The 19,646-nt window shown below is 40.7% G+C and overlaps 2 protein-coding genes across 6 annotated transcripts in view; both read right to left on the bottom strand.

The window, feature by feature from the left end:
• The window catches only part of clcn3 (chloride channel 3), a 65,770-nt gene extending 54,214 nt beyond the window's left edge, over positions 1 to 11,556 (bottom strand). For 2 of the 4 annotated variants that reach the window (XM_050066854.1, XM_050066858.1), the window contains exons 1-2: positions 11,398 to 11,550; positions 290 to 471 (exon numbers count right to left, since the gene is read on the bottom strand). In XM_050066854.1, coding sequence (XP_049922811.1) covers positions 290 to 452 — 163 coding nt within the window. In that variant the 5' untranslated portion in view covers positions 453 to 471; positions 11,398 to 11,550. Of the gene's footprint in view, positions 1 to 289; positions 472 to 11,397 lie in introns of all 4 variants that reach the window. The other 2 variants (XM_050066856.1, XM_050066859.1) reach the window with 2 other exon arrangements.
• A 3,724-nt stretch (positions 11,557 to 15,280) lies between these two features.
• nit1 (nitrilase 1) lies at positions 15,281 to 19,442 on the bottom strand. Of its 2 annotated transcripts, none has more exons than XM_050066849.1 (6): positions 19,245 to 19,442; positions 18,686 to 18,961; positions 18,063 to 18,166; positions 17,788 to 17,924; positions 16,115 to 16,240; positions 15,281 to 16,023 (listed from the first exon to the last, which is right to left on the bottom strand). In XM_050066849.1, the coding sequence occupies exons 1-6, from the start codon at positions 19,331 to 19,333 to the stop codon at positions 15,757 to 15,759; spliced, it is 999 nt and encodes a 332-aa protein (XP_049922806.1). In that variant the 5' UTR covers positions 19,334 to 19,442; the 3' UTR covers positions 15,281 to 15,756. The 2 variants fall into 2 exon arrangements, with proteins under 2 accessions (XP_049922806.1, XP_049922807.1); XM_050066850.1 differs by having other exon boundaries at positions 18,686 to 18,919.
• Positions 19,443 to 19,646: the final 204 nt, after the last annotated feature.

The raw sequence follows: 19,646 nt of genomic DNA, 5'->3' as shown, positions 1-19,646 counted from the left end.
AGCAACACACACGAGTGAACACACACTTGATGCGTCTTGACATCAGCAGTGGGGTGACTCATAGCCAGAGCAGCAACGTGTGTGCTCAGCAGGAGACAAACTTGATTTTGGACTTCAAGACGCAGCAACAGAAAGAACAGGGGGAGCGATGGGAGGCTCACTGAGAATTCAAGGAAAGGTCCTATCTGATTGGACGGTGAGGGTTGGTCAGGCCTGGGTCTTGGAAGGGAAGCTCAAAAGGTCCAGGACCAATCACACAGCTTGGGGGGACACATCCCACTCTCCCTACCTGGGGAGGCAGCGTCCCCATCCAGCAGGTTGTCGTCCTCGGTGGTGTGGAAGTCCATGATGACGCCGGCTCCATCCAGCAGCTCCTCGTCGCTGCTGGCGCTGGCGATGCTGTTGTAGCTGTTCCTGCAGTAGCCTCTGTGGTACAGCTGCTCCGACTCCATTTAGCAACGCGCCGGTGCCCTGGATGATAAGGAGGGAGGGAGGGAAGGAAGGAGGGGAGTGGTGGAGATATACACACCGTGTTGTGAAGATGCTAGATTATAGAGTCTACAAGGTGAAGGGGGTCTGTCAGGTACAGAGATGAGAAGGGTGTGTTGTTAATGTGCATACTAACACACAGGAAAACAGGACACACAGACAGTGACGCTGGGATGGAGAGATTTAAGTCAGATACACATTCATAGTCCAGCAAAAAATCATCGGCACACCACAGGAAACAGATTCCAGAGCTTGTTCTCAGACAACACAAACCTGAGCTCAAAGATAAATCATCTGGTCACATCCTGTTATACCCCATGACATTTGCCTTCACTGGGAAGCCAAGAGAACAATAGTGCCCAATGTCCTTTTTCCATGTAATTTTCAAAACTGTTAAAGTCAAGTAAAGTTAAAGTCTCAAAGACCCCCGTTTCCACCATGCGACACTGTGAACATCGCTCAGGAATGGCCCAAGGAATGTGACAAAGACCTCAAAGTGTCAACCTGACCTCCAAATTCCCCAGATCCCACTCTGAATGAGCATCTGTGGCACGTGCCGTTAACCCACCTAACAACCCACTGGACTAAATGGATCTGCCGCCAACGCACTGGTGCCAGACACCGCAGGACACTCCCAGAGATCCTGTGTCCATGCCTCGACAGGACAGAGCAAAGTCCGATCCAAGGAGGCCCCACCTTGGATCGGGGTACATCTGGGGTAGCGGCACATCACAAGAATCCTTGAGCAGATTGGGACCTGGGAAATTTAGAAGCCAGGTCGACACTTTGAACTTTTTGTCACGCTCCACAGGCTATTCCTGAGCAGTGTTTGCAGTGTGGCATGGTGCTTTTTTCTGCTGGGGGGCCACTGCCATTGGGGAGTACTGTTGCCTTGAGGGGGGGTACGTTGTCTGCAATGGTGTTTGAGTGGGTGGAACATGTCAGGTGGTATCCACTGTAGCTGCTGTAGTGTCGCTAACACTGGACAAGGACCAGGAATAAGTGAGGTAACAATAGCAACTTTATTCTGTTTGGCCTTCATGCATTCATCATACTGCAGAGTGTGGTGTTTTCAGGTGGTTGAACAAGTTGACTGTTTTGATATATGTATGTTTCAATGTCTGTGAGGGCGCTGTTTTTGATTTTTCTCAGGAACGTTGCCCCAGACGAGCAATTCGTAGAGGGTCATAGGCTCAGTCACTATTGTGTTACCTCATTCGGTGATAGATAGTGACGTAACAGACATTTATCAAAATGAAAATTTTCAAGATTATTAAACGTCTGGAAGCCTCTCACAGACCCTGCCCCTACTGCATATTAAGTCCTTCATTTCCAACATTAATCTTCTACTGTCTGTGTTGTGTTTTTAATTAACATCTCCAGTTTTAGCAATCCAGGTAAATTGCCTTTTATGTCCAAGAGTTCTCGGCTGACAAAAGGTGTCAACTGCCAATACAACTGGTAAAAATGACAGCACAGACACACAAATACAAATATGTAACTACGTCTTCAAGGTCCAGATAACCTTGAGAGATTAGAGAGACAGTCTGACAGGAATATTGGAGCGCACAGTGATGGAAGATAAAGTAAAACAAAGAAGAAATGAGGTGTGGAAGGAATGAGAGAGAAAGGATACAGATCATCCATTAGAGTTTAAGATGAATGTGGACTGTCAGAGATGGCCGGTCATGCCAGCGCTAAGGTGGAGTGATTGAGTGCTAATATCTGGACCACTTGACCAGAGATGCAAGAAGAAGAAGAAGAATACATTCGACCTGTGATTGCAGATTTCAAACCATCAATAAATCTACTGTGCTAGGGAGTCTAGCAGCTGATATAACAGTCAGTATCTCAGCTATGAAGCTGCTACTCTTCCCTCTTCCTAATTATTTTCCTTGAAATAACTATGTAATCTGGTACTAAATTCAAAGACAGCAGAGTGTTGGAATACACTATTATGTGCACACAATACAACATATATGAGGAATAAGTACCCAGTGATAAATACATCTCTTATTTGAGTTTGAATTGAGATTTGAACTTCTAAAAGATCCCTATTTTTAGTACTAGAGCTGCTTCAATAAATTGATTAGGTGTCAACTACTATCCTAAATTAACCGCCCACTAATCTGATAGTGAACTAATTGGTTTGAGCCAAGACAAGAAAAAAAAAATCTTCTCTGATTTCAGCTTCTTAAATGTGAATATTTTATGGTTTATTTTCCTCTCTATTAAAGTAAACTGAATATCTTTGGGTTGTGGACAAAACAAGACATTTATGAACATTATCTTTGGCTTTAGAGAACATTTAACGACTTTTTCCTGCACAATTTTCTGACATTTCATAGACCAAATAACTAATCTATTAATCGAGAAAATACTGACAGATTAGCAGACAATGTCCTCCTATTACTTTAATATTAAAGGTACTGTGGATTTAGATATTAAAACTTGTTTTTAGAAGTACAGTTGTTGTGGATAATACTTATCTGCTTTGTGATATTCTTCAGATTAGTTTTTTATTATATTCAAACCTTTATTTTCAGTGATGCCGAGCATGAACAAAGACATAAAGAAAAGAAAAATAAATAAGCAAACCTAAAATAAGTTCAAATAAACGCATAACCAATATGCAAACCAGTCAAAATAGAAATCATTCATCACAAAACAACAAACAATATAGAGCTAAGGGTTCAAAGGTAAAGGTACAAGGTAAGAAACATGCTATGGAAAAGATTTAAAGTTAAAAGCAAGGCAGAATATAGTTTTTAAGGAAGAAAAATTTAATTAGAGATCATTTTAATCTAAATAATGTAAACCACTGGGTGCTTAAAACTGGTATGAATTTAGTCGCAGTTTAACGACTGAAGTTTGTTTGCAATTTTGGAAATGCTATAGAGTTACATGTATTCATTAAAAGAGAATAAAGTAAGGGAATTCCTTTAAAATTGGACAGCATGTTGGTGATATTGCATATAGCTACGGTGGGAATGAGCTTTCTGGCTTTTTTACTTTTGTTTCTGTCAGATAAAATTTGAACATATTTGGCAGTGATGTTAAAATGTTCCATTCGCTGCACAGCCCAGTGGTGTATTTATAGCCTGAGGGATTAAATGTCACATGAACACCCTCTCCACAATGAGGATGATTATGAGAATAAAACTGCTGGACCAGAGAGAGCAGATCTGTGTCGACACGCAGCACCTCACCTTTGCTCAAACCTTGCCCCCGTGTGGAAGAAGCGGAAACTACACCCAACTCTGCGACCGCAAAGACGTGATCTCACATGATTCTCAAAAGGCAGAGAACGATGACAGTTAATGACTCCTGAAATTAAGAAGATAACCTGATGATAGTTAAAGGGCCATCAGCCTCAGGGAATGAGTGACGGAGTGATAAAGAAGAAGAGAAGAAGAGAGTTCGGAAGAAAGACATTTAATGTGCCCTGCTGCTGCAGTCTGACTGATCTTCACTAATCCGTCATGGTTTGACAGGCGACTCCTTATTCCTCTATATCTCTGTGAAAAAAGGCCTGTGCCTAATAGATTTCTAAGCCCCCTTCATATCGACCTGAATGGATTCGACGTAACTCTGCTTGATCTTGATTTTTCTCTCCTGGTGTGATGTGGACTTTGAAAAGTGACATTCAGGGAAAAAGGCCACAATGAAAAAGAAGTGGAGACAAAGAAAAGTTGGGGTCAGCTCCATTGATTAAGGACATGGATTCCTCTAAAAATGTGAAGAGTGCTTTTTTAACTAAAAGATGCTTTTATCTAGTGCAGACTGTAAGTGAACGACAAGGCCAGAGAACACAAAATGTAATTCAATAAGAGGTGAAGTACTTTTTTTTTTTTTTTTAAATGTAGTTTCAGGGTGAATGAGAAATTACGTTACTTGTAAAAGTTTCTAAACTTTCACAAACCTATCTTTGGCAGCTCTGTACTACAACTGGATGACTAACCTATTTCCATGGACAATTTGTCAGTCAGGCTCTACTTCTGATTTATTTAAAGGGAGAGTTCGATCCAAAATCAAAAATATATTTCTTAGCTATTACGTGCAGTGCTACTTATCGATCTAGACTGTTTTGGTGTCAGGTGCAGAGTGTTGGAGATATCAGCCTTAGAGACGTCTACCTTCTCTCAGCTTGCAGAGCTCACAGAGCAAAAAATAAATAAAACAAAATAAAACAAAACAAAAAACTCAACTTCAATGTCTCTTTCCAGAAATCATGACCTGATTACTCAAGATAATCCACAGACCTTGTTGTGAGCAGTTTCATGTAGGAACTATTTTCTGTCTACCGAACTACACCCACCAAATATATCACCACGCAGAAGAAAGCGTGCATCTACTGCTAGCTCACCTAGCACCACCGAGCTAGCTAACATTACCGCTCAGCCGGGGAGGATGCAATTAATGTCTACATCCTGCACTGCCACAAGCACGAAACTCTTGTTCATTAGCAGATGCACGTTTCCTTCTGCATGGTGATACAGTTGGCTCCAACTAGTGGTGTCCGTTTTGGTTATTTTTCTTCAGATAGCCTGACACCCATTAACCAGTAACTAACCCATGAGTTTTTAAGAAAAAAAAAATGCAAAAGACTTGAAATACAAGAGGCCTTTTCTATTAGTCCGACGTTTCATTAACTCAGGTTTAGCGCCTCATTTCAAGTATGCATTTAGAGATGGTTAACGGCATTAACATGCAGAGACACAGTGCCCACTGCCCACCCTCCTGTCATCACTTGTTAGCTAACGTTAGCCTTGTCCACTCTGCACTGCGCACCATCTGGTTCCGGTGGGATCTAGCTAGCTACCTATTTGGAGATTACTGCTGCTAACACTGTCCCACGGGAGAAACATGGTAGCCACTCTCCATATAGCGCCAGTGGGTAAGGCCTCATTTTGAGCGGCAAAACCTTTTAGCTCTTTTTAACTATGTTAGCACAACTAGCCGTGCTGACTCTGCTAACAGAGCTAACAATGCTAAAGGGGTTTTGCGGCTCAAATGCAGTCGCTTACTCGGGGTGGGGGTATGACCGGAGGGTGGACACAATGTTTCCAAAACCAACGTTCTTGGGTCGGGACGGCGTTACTCACAGTAATCACAGAATGAGTGACACTGCTAGCTAATGTTAGCTCCCACCAAACCCAGTTGGTGTGCAGTGCTGTGAACTGGAGTAAAATTAAGCTGTAGACCGACATGTACAACTGGTCAAAAATATTCTTGGCTTGTAACCGATTAATGGTTAAACATTGACACCAAAATAATCTAGACTCATGAATAGCACTACAGATATGAAAAAAAAATATATAGAGTCCCTTTAATATTTAAAAACGCCCTGCAACAGCGTCAACCCGTTCCCTTTAGATGTGTGGTGTTGCAGTGAAAGTCACTCTCCACTGACAAACACATCCAGACACTTTGTTATGACAGTGCTACCACATCACAGCACAAGCTATCATGAACAAAAGCCTTCTGCAAACGCCAACAGTGAAACTGAAGACCGCTAATCCTCTCTGGCACAAACTCTATAATGTGAGGAAAAGATGGAAGAGAAACTTTCCCTGCGTCAACAATCGCACTGATTCACCATGAGACAGGACTTCCCTGTGAGCCATATCGAATCAGTGTGGCCAGGAAATTCAATTCAGCTTGTTTGCGGAGAATGTCAGGGCGGAGATCGGCTAGGTGAGCCCGTGTGGTGTCGCTTTTTGTCGCTGATGATTTCGAGAATACCCACTTTATCACACTAAACTTTCTTTGCCTTCTCCAACTATTTTGTTTGGATTAAACTAAAAAGCTTTTGTGGCTTAGTTTGAACACACACTTGAGCTCAGCAGAGGTGCTGATTCATGCAGGAGGATGAAGCAAAGAGAGAGTATAAAATGCATGTTAAGGTTTGCAATTATCTTCTCAGACAGACGGTTCTGGTATCAGATGAACTGCTGAGCCTCTTAATGATGGTCTGCTTTAATTAGACACGCCATCTTTTGTCCTATTTCTCTCTGCTGGTGACACTTGATAGCTATAATTATGACAGCCTGCAGCACAGTCGTTCGTGTTTCCCTTCATTCTTTGCAACAGTCATCAAAACAGTAATTACACCATGGAGACCACAGTGTGTTGATTATTGAGCAGCTACAACCCCACAAGTCAGATTTCATTTTGCTGTTTGAGGACGTGGATAAGCTGAGGAGAGGGAGGAGTGTGTGTGGCAGTCGATAACAGCGGCATAATCAACGGCGAGGGAACAAAACGTTGCTGATGTTACACAACTAGTTGAGCAGCGAGAGGGCCGTTATCTTCCTCCGGCTGGTCACTATGGAGGTGTTGCCCAGGCGACTGTTGCTGGGATGTGACTCAGCGTTTTGCCTTCCCTTCTAACCGACAGGCTCACACCTCCTCCGTAGATGGGGCCGATAAGTTGACACGCATCCTTCAAAAGGCAGCGGGCAATCGATATATGGATCGCTTTGTAGCAAAACATCCAGCGTAGCAGATCCAACACAACAGGGAGCTTTCACTCCTCGCAATTAAGAGCACTTCAACAACATGCAGCACTGACTAACTGCTCAAGTTGTGCCTGTAATGTCAATGTGGGAACATAATACACAGGAAAACATGCAAAGAACTCTCTCTTCACTATTAATGTGGCACATTATAAGATGTAATTACAGCTTTCAACTTAGAATTCATCTGTTATCTTTTCATTAAATCATTTAGTTGACATCATGTGCGCCTGCACATCAAGTAAACTCAATTAAATAATCAGTCAATGATATGCTGTTGTCTTCAGAGGAGAGAAAAACAAAAAACAAAGGCTCGATTGAAGACAGAAGAAGTTCCTACTTTTACAAAATGAATGCTAAAATATGAATAATACATGTCCTATCTGGCCCTGCAGCGAAACTTAAAGAAATGCAGCCATTCAAGAAATCCTCCAGTGAGGGTGTGCGATCAATGAGGCTTTGTCAGATATCAATTTCATCCAGCCCACGCCAGTCTGAGAATAATATTTTACTATGGAGACAGCAGCGGATGAATCCTAGAATTTAGAAAAGGGAGTCTGATTAAAATCTATATCCAGTCTGGGTGAAAAATCTTCTGTAGGACCCTGATTTCCCAAGTTTTTGTGTCTAAGTGACGAACACACCGTCAATTTACGTCCACTGAAAGTGTTTGTTTTTGCCACTGACAGGCTCAGATTGTTAATTTAAGTGTCTAACAACCGTAAGGAAAGGATCCCTACAGAGATAGACCTTGTTGTTAAAGAGTAATGTCCTTTTTGTTTAACCAGAAACGGCCCTGAAATCGCTATCGCCAAACCCACCAGACTCCATTTAAAAAAACAGTGATTTTATCCCTGTAAAATACACTTTATTCAAAGACGAGAGAAATAAAATAAAACTCACAAAAGCCATCTTGGTTCGTCTTTCCACTGTTTCAATGAACATCAACTGAAGTTTGGCAAAAATAAACCTATAATTTACCCAGTTAGATGTGAAAATATGCTCTTTCTATACATGCTAAAATGACCGTTTTTTTAAATGGAGTCTGGTGGCTTTGCTGGTAGTGATTTCAGGGTTGTTTTTGATGAAACAAAAAGGATCTTACTCTTTAACATAAAGGTCTATCTCTGTAGGGATCCTTTTCATAATGTTGTCAGACACTTAAACAACAATCTGAGCCTGTCAGTGGCAAAAACAAACACTTTCAGAGGACGTAAATTGAGGGTACAAATGTCTCAAGTGGTTAAATTGCAGCCTGTTTCATAGCTGCAGCCCTGTCGCTCAATACTGTACCAATTTCAAAAGTCCAGGCTGATGCTTTCATCTGACAAATATACGGAGGTTAAAGTCAAGACAAGTTATTTAGTAAGACTCAAAAACAGTTCCCTTCGCCTACATGTGTAATCTGACCTTTCACTTCCATGATGAATAACATAAGAGTAGGTGATCTTACACACTGACAGGAGCAGACAGAGATAAACACTCAGATGAGCCGTCACGACTGTCTGACTGTGAATGAAACTCTAAGGTCATGCTTAACGAAATGACGACAAACACTCCAGACAGAAGTAACACAATCAGGGGCGCTGATTAAACCAACAGCCGTGGCAAATCAAATAAGGAGTGTTGCAGTGCCTTTGGTTTGACCTGTCTGTAACTGCTGGGTGGAAAAAGTAAGCCACTGCCATGTGCTCTTGATTCTGGCGTGAGAGGACGGCCAGGTAATCATAAATCATAAATTGAATACCAGAACAGTGATGGAGTGAAAAGGTAACAGCGGCTGGATAAATGTTAACCTGAGTTTATGTCTAACATGAACATTGTTTGTACTGTCGGGGACATCTTGTACAGTCTTGGTTAGTGAGTAGAGCTGTGTGAAACTGAATTAAATTAATGTAAAAGTGGATGTTCATCATGATCAGGCTCACAACTACTCACACTCATACAAGGTATCTGTCGTTGTGTTTCAATTTTCCCACAAATATGACAGCTTAAAAAAATCATCTTTAATATCCATGTTAGTTTGAAATGACACTCAAAATCCCAGCATCCCAGCTCACCCTACACAAGCAGACCCCCCTGACCTCAATATTTTTGACATCTTGTCTACTAGTGCTGAAATGTTTAGTCAGTTGACAAAGAATTTATATTAATTTTGATATTAACGATAAAAATCATTCAATAAGCAAAGATGACAAGCATTTGCTGGTTCCAGCTTCTTCTATGTGAGTGTTTGCTTCATTTATCTAGTTTTTATTATTGTGAAATTATCATTTAGTCTATGAAATGTATGAAAATGGTGAAAAACTTTTCAATTTCAATATTTCATATCATATTTAAATAACTTTATTTATCCAAAACAGGTCCAATGCTCAAAGATATTTACTGTAATAGAAGAGTAAAAAACTGGGGCTGCAACCAACAATAATTTTCATTATCAATTAACCTGCTAATTATTTTCACCATTAATTGATTAATCGTTAAGTCTATGAATTTTTTTGGTATTCTTTGTTTGTGTCTTGTAGTTTTTATTCTGTGTCCTCAATATTTCACTTTGTCCTTATTTTTGTTGTATGTCTCTGTCTTATTTTGTGTAATCTCTTTTGTCTGCTTAAAAAAAAGTCTATGAAATTTAAAAAGAAAAAAGTGAAAATGCTCATCACATATTCCCAGAACTCAAAGTGATGTCCTCAAAATGCTTCTTTTGTCCAACAAACTGTCCAAAACCCAGACTATTTTGCATTTTCTACATCATACATCACTTACTGTAGTAAACGACAAAGAAAAGCAGCAAATTCTCACAATTTTGCTTGAAAAATGACTGAAACAATTAATTTATTATCAGAATAGTTGGCAATTAATGTTCTTTCGACTGACTAATCGTTGCCGCTCTACAGAAAACCAGCAAATATGAACTTTTAAAAGGTTGTAAACAGTAAGTTTCTGATTTTTTGCCTCCAAAATAACTTACAAATTAATCAACTTTGACGTAAGCTGCAGAGTAATTTTCCGTCGATTGAATAGTAAATGTAAATGTGCACGATGTAGGAAAGATATTTTTGTGCCATTTTCACCTGGCATTAAAAAATCAGCCAAGATAAAACTTTTAGAAAAAAAAAAAAACCCCTCAATATTAGAAAAGTAAATAAATATAGTATACTCAAACCCAACTTCTAACACTTGTATGTCTCTGTCTTATTTTGTGTAATCTCTTTTATCTGCTTATAGAAAATAGTGTATAAAATTTAAAAAAAAAAGGAAGATGCTCACCACAAATTCCCAGAAATCAAAGTGATGTCCTCAAAATGCTTCTTTTGTCCATTCAACTTTCAAAACCCAAAGACTATTTTGCATTTTCTCCATCATACATCACTTGCTTTAATAAATGACAAATAAAAGCAGCAAATTAGAACCAGCAAATATTTGACATTTTTGCATGAATTCATTATCAGAATAGTTGCCGATTAATGTTCTTTCAATGGACTGAACGACTTATAGTTGCAGCTCTAAAGAATACTAAGAAAAATTAACTTTTAATAAGTTGTAACTAGTGAATAATTGTGTGTCGATTGAATAATAAATGTAAATGTGCATGATGTAGGAAAGATATTTTGTGCCACTTTCACCTGGCATTAAAAAATCAGCCTGGGGAAATATTAATAATTATGTGTAGGGTTCTTTTAGACAAGAAAAACTCAATATTAAAACTACCACAGTAAATATAGTAAGCATTAAAAAGCCTAACTTTTGACATTAAGTTATACCCTATACATTGAGCTAAAGGGTGTGCTGAGGAAATTTTAGTCTGATAAACTTACATGCCTGAATCTGTAGGAAAGAGAACAGCCTTCACAAGCACAAGACCGATTTGATTTTCACTGCTAATGCTGAAAACCAAGCATGACACAGCCAGCATGGCCATAAAAACCCAGTCTGTTCCAGCACAGGCTCAGCTGTTAGCCGTGCAAGCTTTAACGTTACATCTGCATTTCATGGTGAATATATCCACACTAACACACATCAAATGGAGACTGTTTTTTTCATGCAGTCGTTGGGTTGTGTAGCTTCAGTTTCCCATAGCATCCAGCCAAAGGCCTGAGTCCACCAAAGCGGCAATTTATCCACAGAATACATCCACAAGCTGACGGTGCATTCACACTGACTGCACAGCACCGACACCGAGCTAACAAGCTAGCCTCCACGCTAGCTGGAGACCAAGCTAGCACCTGTTCAGGCACAGAGAAGGATGTGAAATCAACCTGCGAGTTCACATCATCAGACAGCGAGAGGAGGATGGATGGATGGCCTCGGACGGTGAAACACACACACTCACACACACATCTTTATTCTCCAAGCTAACCGACACAGACGTTAATAAAACGCAACGTACCTTCCTGATGCCTCGATTCCAGCTCGGACACGAAAATTCATCCTTTGACCTGGAGTTGAAACGAGGATTTTTGGGGTTTTCCTACACGAGTGGATTTGACATTCTCCTCATCATGATGGTGTTTTCTTTTTTCAGTCCCATTCCTGTGTCAGTGACGTTCACTTCCTGTTTCCCATCCCAGCAGCAGCAGCAGCAGCAGCAGCAGCAGCAGCAGCAGCAGCAGCAGCAGCAGCGGCTCCCACCCACAGTCTCTGTGATGGTACCACAGGCAGGAAGGAGAACATCTGATCAATAATTCATCACTCACTGGAAATCAAACGGCTGGCATTAAAGAAAACACATAATGGAGTCAGCAACTAGAAATGATAACCAGTCTTGCTGCATGGCTCTATGCAATGGGCTGTGATAAGTATACAGATCCTTTACTTGAGTAAAAGTAGTGTAGAAATACTCTATTACAAGCAAAAGTCCTGCTTTTAAGATTTCACTTAAGTCAGGGGTGTCAAACATATGGCCCGGGGGCTAGAACAGGCCCGCCAAAGGGTCCAATCCGGCCCATGAGATGACTACGCATACCTCATTTTAATACAGCTGTGGAGGCTAAGGCCTTGTTTACACCGATACCGATACAAATAAAACCAGATTTTTATTCATCCCGTATAAAAAAAATTCCGGGTTTACACAATCAGTTGTGAAAACGATATCCCTGTTTACACGAAAACGCAAAAACGGAAGCTTTTGGCTACAACTAGCATGCTAGGCCAGTAGGTGGCGATACGCCATGTGTCAAACACCACAGAAGAACGTTCTGCGCATGCACAGTGATTTGTTTTCCTCTTGGCACTTGTGATAAAATAAAAAAGCTAAAGAACGTTTTAACCTTATGTAGTGTAGTTAGCTGCTATTCACTTACTAATATTGGGCACAGCAGATGTCTTTGTGCACCGATGTAGCGGTGATGTTGATGCAGCAGTGCTAAGTTCATTTGTAAGCTCGTAAGTAGTCCCAAAAGTGCTAACAATATCCGCCATTGTTGTGGTTACCGGGCGCCTAATGGGCATGTGCGAACTGGGTTGCAACGTCATCGTTTTCCAAAATCTCCGTCTATCCTGTTTACACGTTTCCACAGAAACGGATATCTTTAAAAACTTTCACTTTGGCAGCCGTTTTTGAAAATTTCCGTTTTCATCAAGAAAAATGCGGGTTACGTGTAAATGACAGGTGCAAACGCAAAGATAAATACTACGTGTAAATGACAGGTGCAAACGCAAAGATAAATACACGTTTTCAGAAATATACGGAACCGTAAAACAGGCCCTAAGAGGTGTCAGGTAGGGATGCACACAATTATGCCTGGTTCACACTACACGACATTTCTGTCCATTCCGATAGTCACCATGTCAGATTAGGCGATTGTGGAGTCTTAAAATCATGCTGAGACCTGGCCGACAGACTACTCCTTGGTCCACACCAATTATCCCTGGTCGTCTTTCATGATGTGTGTGATGTCATCGGGTTATTCTTGTCCTATTTTTATTACTTTTACTATTATTTCAGTCACTGTGTGTGTTCCTGTGCCAGCCGAAATGTTGTTGTAGTAGCGTTAAAAAGCGCCAGCAGATGGCAGCAGCTACATTTGAAGTACCATATGCAAACATGCAAGTCACTGAAACCTCCACAACAAGTTCCTGTAAATGTTTCACGATAAAATCCTGTTTAGAAAATGAAGCGATTCTCTCAACCAAGGTTATAAGGGGCTTTTAATTTGAAACAAATTCAGGAAGTGTTGAGTTTGAAATGATGGCGCCATGCATTAACTTTATCAAGGCAACGGGAGCGGATAAAAAGTAAAAAGTTAAAGTCTGTTTCAAATGAAGCTGGTAGCCTCTGATGTTGTGGTGAGTAAAAGCCCCACCACTATTTTTTAATCTTCTAACTTTATGTCCGTCTCCATTATGAGGACGTAACATTGTTTGCTAGCTTGATGCTAATGGCAGTATACTCACTAGGTTGACAAAGTGTCTCTGCTGTTTCACACAATCATTTTTCCCTTTTTGCTGTGTTGTGGTAACATCCCTAGAGGAAATATCTAAAAGCCTGGGCTGTTGTTGCCATACAGTTGTCTATGGCAGCAGATCACTCTGTGTTTCTATTGGTCAAAGTGACGGCTGTGACGGGAAAAGTTGTGAGAACAAATTTTTCTCATTATTCTGAGATGAAATCTCATTAATTCAGAAAAACAAGATAAGATTTTTTAAAATTAAATCGTTTCTCATAATTGTGAAATAATAATCTCATTAATTCAGGAAAAAATAGCAGACTTTTTTTTTTTTAAACCATAAAATCCTTTTTCAGAATTCTGAGATAATTTTTTAAGAGAACAAAAGTAGGAGATTATTATCTCCTTAATTCAGAAAACCAGCAGATTCTTTTTCATGAAAACCTTTCTCATAATTCTGACATAATGATCATGTTACTTCAGAAAAAAAAACAGCAGATTTTTTATGGACACTCCTCTCAGAATTCTGAAATAATAATCTCATTAATATAGAAAAAAAGAGCAGATTTTTTTCCATAAAAACCTTTGACAGAATTCTGAGATGACAATCATGTTCATTCAGAGAAACATAATATGTTCTGTACGACATCTATTGCACGTCTGTCCGTCCTGGAAGCGGGATCCCTCCTCAGTTGCTCTTCCTGAGGTTTCTACCATTTTTTCCCCCGTTAAAGGGTTTTTTTTGGGGGGAGTTTTTCCTTATCCGCTGTGAGGGTCCTAAGGACAGAGGGATGTTGTATGCGGTAAAGCCCTGTGAGGCAAATTGTGATTTGTGATACTGGGCTTTATAAATAAAATTGATTGATTGATTTTTTTCCATGAAAACTTTTCTCAGAATTCTGAGATAATCTCATTCATACAGATAAACAGGGCAAAAAACATTTTTCTGAAGTGAATGCATTACGCTTCTGAACAAAAGTATTAATCGTAAAATACAACTGTAGTTGTCAGATAAATGTCATGGAGTTAGAAGTACAATATTTCCCTCTCTGGAATACAAGTAACCTGGAAATCCAGATGCCCCGCCCCTAGTAAATTTGAATTTGCTGGCTAGAGTACAAGTACAAAGTGGCACAAAACTATTACTATAGTACTGAAATACTCAAGTAAACTAAAAGTACATGGACACCACACACTGTAAAAATACTCCATCACAAGCAGAGTTGGAAAGTAACTACATATATTTACTCAAGTACTGTACTTAGGTTCAATTTTGAGGTACTTGTACCTTACTTGATGATAATTTGTGGGGTATTGCCAAAAGTATTCATTCATTTTCCAGAACCGCTTATCCTGTTAGGGGTCGCGGGGGTGCTGGAGCCTATCCCAGCTGACATTGGGTGAGAGGCGAGGTGCATCCTGGACAGGTCACCAGACTATCACAGGGCTGACACATAGAGACAGACAACCATTCACACTCACATTCACACCTACGGACAATTTAGAGTCATCAATTAACCTGCATGTCTTTGGACTGTTGGAGGAAGCTGGAGTACCTGGAGAAAACCCATGAAGGAGTTCGAACCAGGAACCCTCTTGCTGTGAGGCAACAGTGCTAACCACTGTACTGCTGTGCCGTCCATTTCATTTATTTTTTTACCTAATACTTTTCATTCTGTTTCTTCATATCTGAATTTAAGCATGGAGGGATTTCTTTGTGATTTCAGGATATGTCGAGCAATGACATGACCAGTTTCTGGGCCCCACTGGAGAGATTAAGCATTCCATACAGTCATGTGTTACCATCAAGCAACAGGGAGAAAATTAACAATGCATTTTTACTGGAAACAGAAGAAAAACAAACCACATGAAGAAGATGTTTTCCAGATGTTTGAGTTTATAATCTTTCAGTAGTAACTGATTAATTTCATTACAGAAATGTTACAGGTTAATGTATACATGTCCATTCCGTACAACAGATAAATTTACATCAGTAATTTACCAGCAACTGCCCAACAGCACCATCTACTGACCAGTATGAGTACCATCATGTACAGACTCACATGGTCAGAGAGCTGATATTCTTGATTGTGAGTGAGCTTTACTTCCCGGGAATGAGATTATCTACTGCAAAGATGACAAGATGACTCAACCAGAGGTTCAACCAGAGAAGCAGAGAAAACAGAAAAAAAGAGATGGCTGACTTCCACTTTTGCCACCACTACTCCATGTTTGCATGGCGCTGATATTTATTCATTAACAGCATCATTTGACAAGAATGTCTTGTTTCTTTTCACGTTTCCATCATCACATTTCTGATTATAAACAACCTGACTTTGAACTTTGCACTTCTCTTGTGGTCAAGTCTTCTCCAGACTCTTATAGAAACCAGTGTCTCTGCGGTGCTGTTGGACTGGCATGTTCCTTCTGGTGCTGCTGACCTTCCCCAGGTTGATCTCTACCAGCACCATGCCCGGCTTCTCCCCTCCACAGTCCCCCAGCACCTCACCCCAGGGGTCCACCACCAGGGTGTGGCCGTACGAAGAGCGCTTCTCTGTGTGCCGACCGACCTGCGCTGCCGCAATGACAAAACACTGGTTCTCGATTGCCCGTGCACGGAGTAACACCTGGGAATAGATACATGAAGTTTATATTTGACAGTGTTTAGGCCTGAGTAATCCAGCGAACAATAAACTGTCTTATCATGACTCATCGCACCTCCCAGTGGGCAGCTCCGGTTGCTACAGTGAAGGCTGATGGGTATGTCAGAATCTCGGCCCCATGTCTTTGCAGAGCCAGAGATAACTCAGGGAATCTCAGGTCGTAGCAGATGCCCTGGCCGACCTGTGGCAACAATATAAAAGTGGTCAGAACAAAGACAGAAGCAAACAGATCGTAATGCTGAAGGGATAGTTTGGATCTTTTGAAGTGGGGTTGTATGAGGTACTTATCCATAGTCAGACTGGAGTACCACTGTGGAAGCTAAGCAATATACTGCTGTGGACGGGGGCTTTAGCAAATCGATTTTAGCTACCTAAGATAAACTCCACAAAAAAAGCAAGAACTGTTTGAATGTATGCTATATTGAGATTATTTTCATGGCCTTACCTTGCCATCAGACAGCCCTGTTAACTGCTTAAGTTCCCCATCTAAGCTCTTGTCAAAGCCACCAGACTCCATTGAGAAAAACAGTAATTTTAGCTCGCTAAACAAACACAGCAGCTGCTGGTCTACCGCTGCCTCGATCAGTTAGTTTGTTTGTGTTATTGTGTGACTTCGGTGAATTAATTAGTCCTTTAAAACACAAAAGTCACACAATGACAGAAAAAAAACTAACTGATGGAGGCAGCTGTAAACCAGCAGTGTCTGCATTCAACTGTGTTAAATTACTGTTTTTCTCAATGTAGTCTGGCTTTAACAAGAGCGATATAATGGCTTCAGTTCCCTGCTGTCTGACGGCAAGGTAAAGCCATGAAAATATTCTAAATATAGCGTACAACTGATGTAAATTTTTTTAAGTGGGACTATTTTAAAAAATCTGTTGTGTTTCTGACCCGTCCACAGCAGTACATTAGCTTAGCTTCAGTGTCTGTACTCCTTTCTGCTTCTCCAAACTGGGGGCATGCCGACACTGACTACAGATAAGTATCTCATACAACGCAACTTAACAAAATATCCAAACTATCCCTTTAAACTACAGTTTGGAAGCTCAAAATGGATCCAAAGTATGCCCGAAACACCTTCTCAAATAAATTCCATGATATTAAATAAAAATTGCCTTTTTGTTTGTCCAAATTTTTGAAATCTCCTACTGTATCTTACAATGAAAACAGTTCAAGCCTACAAGCTAAAGCTTACAAGCACTGATTTAAATACGTGTTTCTCTTCAGTATACTCAGCCCAAACCTGACAGATAAATACAGTACATGTCAAGATAAATTTGTCCCATGGACTGTTGGGAGTATCTCAAATGACTGCTGGCCTATTTCGGAGATACTGCATTAAGGTTTCATTCCTTAACTTATGTGCATTTACAGTAATTCTTGTGATACTATTATCTTGACAAATACACCTCAGTATTTGGTATTAAACTAGTATATAGTGGTTTTCGTCATGGGTATGTGACACGTCAAGTGAGCACTGGTCTTCTTGTAGCACCAAGTCCATGAACAAATTTCATGATGAGAGCCGTTCTTTATAGAGGGGTCTCAGCTTGGAGTGTGCCCCCTACCAGCATTAGACCAATTAATAATAGATACTCCTTTTTTATAATATATTTGTTAATATCTTTTTAATGTTGTTTTGTGAGTGGACCCCAGGAAGACAAGCAACCACTTTGTAGAAGCTAATGGGGATCCAAATAAAGAATGAAGAATCTCATAAACTGACACCTTGCCGATGGGAGTTTGGACCGGAAGCATGAGGGAGGGTCCAGGGATGGTGAAGCCACTTTCCTTAAGGGATATGCCTTTTTCTGGCAGCTCCACATCAAACAAATGGGACTTCCTGTAGACTGAAACGATGTCACCTATAGATGAAATGACAGTGTGTCAGTACTTGTACCAAAAGGAATCATCAAGTGGAAAACACGGACTGTGGGTTTCCTTTAAATTAGTTGGGATCATGTGTTTCTGTATCTGCTTGGGAGTGAGAGAGATTGTTCTACCTTTATCGTTAATTATGATGTGACTGTTGTAGATTCGTCTGTCAGACTCCCAGTCATGTCCCCGTTCATGAAATCCTCCAAGAGACAGCCACACTTCCAACTTCCTGGGAGAAGGAGAGGTTAAAACACACCTGTATTAATCCTAAACAAGCACCATTAATTCACATCTAGTACTGTAGTCGAAGGTTGCAGTAGCTGCCTGCTGATGGATTCAGAGTATTACCAGCTGAACCCAGGCTGGTTCCCCTTGCTCCAGATAATACAGCATACAAGGTCTCTTTCTTTCATTTGTTCATGGTCATGAAGCTATGCGTATATTTTGCCTCAAGACAAGCTGAAGAAACAGGAAGCAAAACAGTGTTGGCTCTGTGTCTTTCTTCATCTCATGTACAAACATGTTTTGCTTGAATAGAGCCAAGACTCGTCTGTATCAGCATCTTGTTCTCAGCCAGCAGCCCACTGAGGAATATCTTCCAGTAGTGCAGGACTTAAAATACTTTTTTTTCTTCTTTTTTTTTACCAACGTGGGAAGCAGAGCACAATACCTAGAACACCTAGAACAAAGCAAAAAGTGGGACCTCTTTCAATGTTTCCTAGGACCTGGAAAAAACATTTTTGTCTACCTGGCCAGCTGACTGTATCGTGAGATCGTGTCTCCTGTCAGGCTCTCAGACAGCGACAATGTCTCCTCTCGACTGGACCCGATGTAGTCGAAGTTCTCGGGCAGGAAGACCATGCTGGCCCCTCGCTCCTTGGCTTCATCCACCAGCTGTTTACAGGCAGAGAAGTTGGCCTCTTTGTTCGGGGTGACTGTCAGCTGACACACTGCAGCCACTGGGTGAGGTGAAGTCGACATCCTGCATGGAGAAGAGGTTGGTATTATGTCCAGTGTGCAGAAGCTGCATGCGGGGCAAAGATGTCAGGACAAGCAGGGTTGATCATTAACTGCACTAGTTAGTCTGTTATATATTCATTGAATTATACTGTACAGCTGTGGTGATCTATGAACCTCATCTAAACGCAATATCTGAAATAAACTCTATGAACTCTATTCATGCTCTGACTTCCATCCTCCATCTCTCTAACTTTCCTTCCCAAAAAACATTTAAATAACAAAATACAAGTGTAGTCTTTATCATTAGCTCTTGTTTAGAGGACCAGATGTCAGAAGAAGAGGCATACCTGTTTTGCAGCTTGATCTGATGTCTCCAGGCTGGCAGAGAGGCCAAAAACTTTGCAGATGTTGCCAAAATGCACCTCACCGTGAACATTGGTCAAAGTAACCTGGACAAAGTGTCACTGTCCTTTTTTTTAGTCCATGTTAGCAGCTTAGTTGTGGTTAGTGTGCAGCAGGAAGGATCGGAGAGCTACTTTCTTCTTCTCTGTTGTTTATCTAAGGATTACAACCAGCATTAAGGCACACCACCTCCACCTGCTGGAGAGGCTTTGTTCCTGTCGACAACTTAATGTTAGAACATCTAGTGTGGAGCGTTGAGATTTACTTTTGTGTTGATTGAAATATATTCATATAGAGTAAGAAAGAAAAAAATAATGTGCTTATTCCTGGATCGAACCCAGGTTGGG

This window comes from Epinephelus moara, chromosome 17 (genome assembly GCF_006386435.1).
Source record: "Epinephelus moara isolate mb chromosome 17, YSFRI_EMoa_1.0, whole genome shotgun sequence".
Lineage (NCBI taxonomy): Eukaryota > Metazoa > Chordata > Actinopteri > Perciformes > Serranidae > Epinephelus > Epinephelus moara.
Note: the sequence above shows the minus strand (reverse complement) of the source record. Positions and strands in the feature narration are given on the sequence as shown.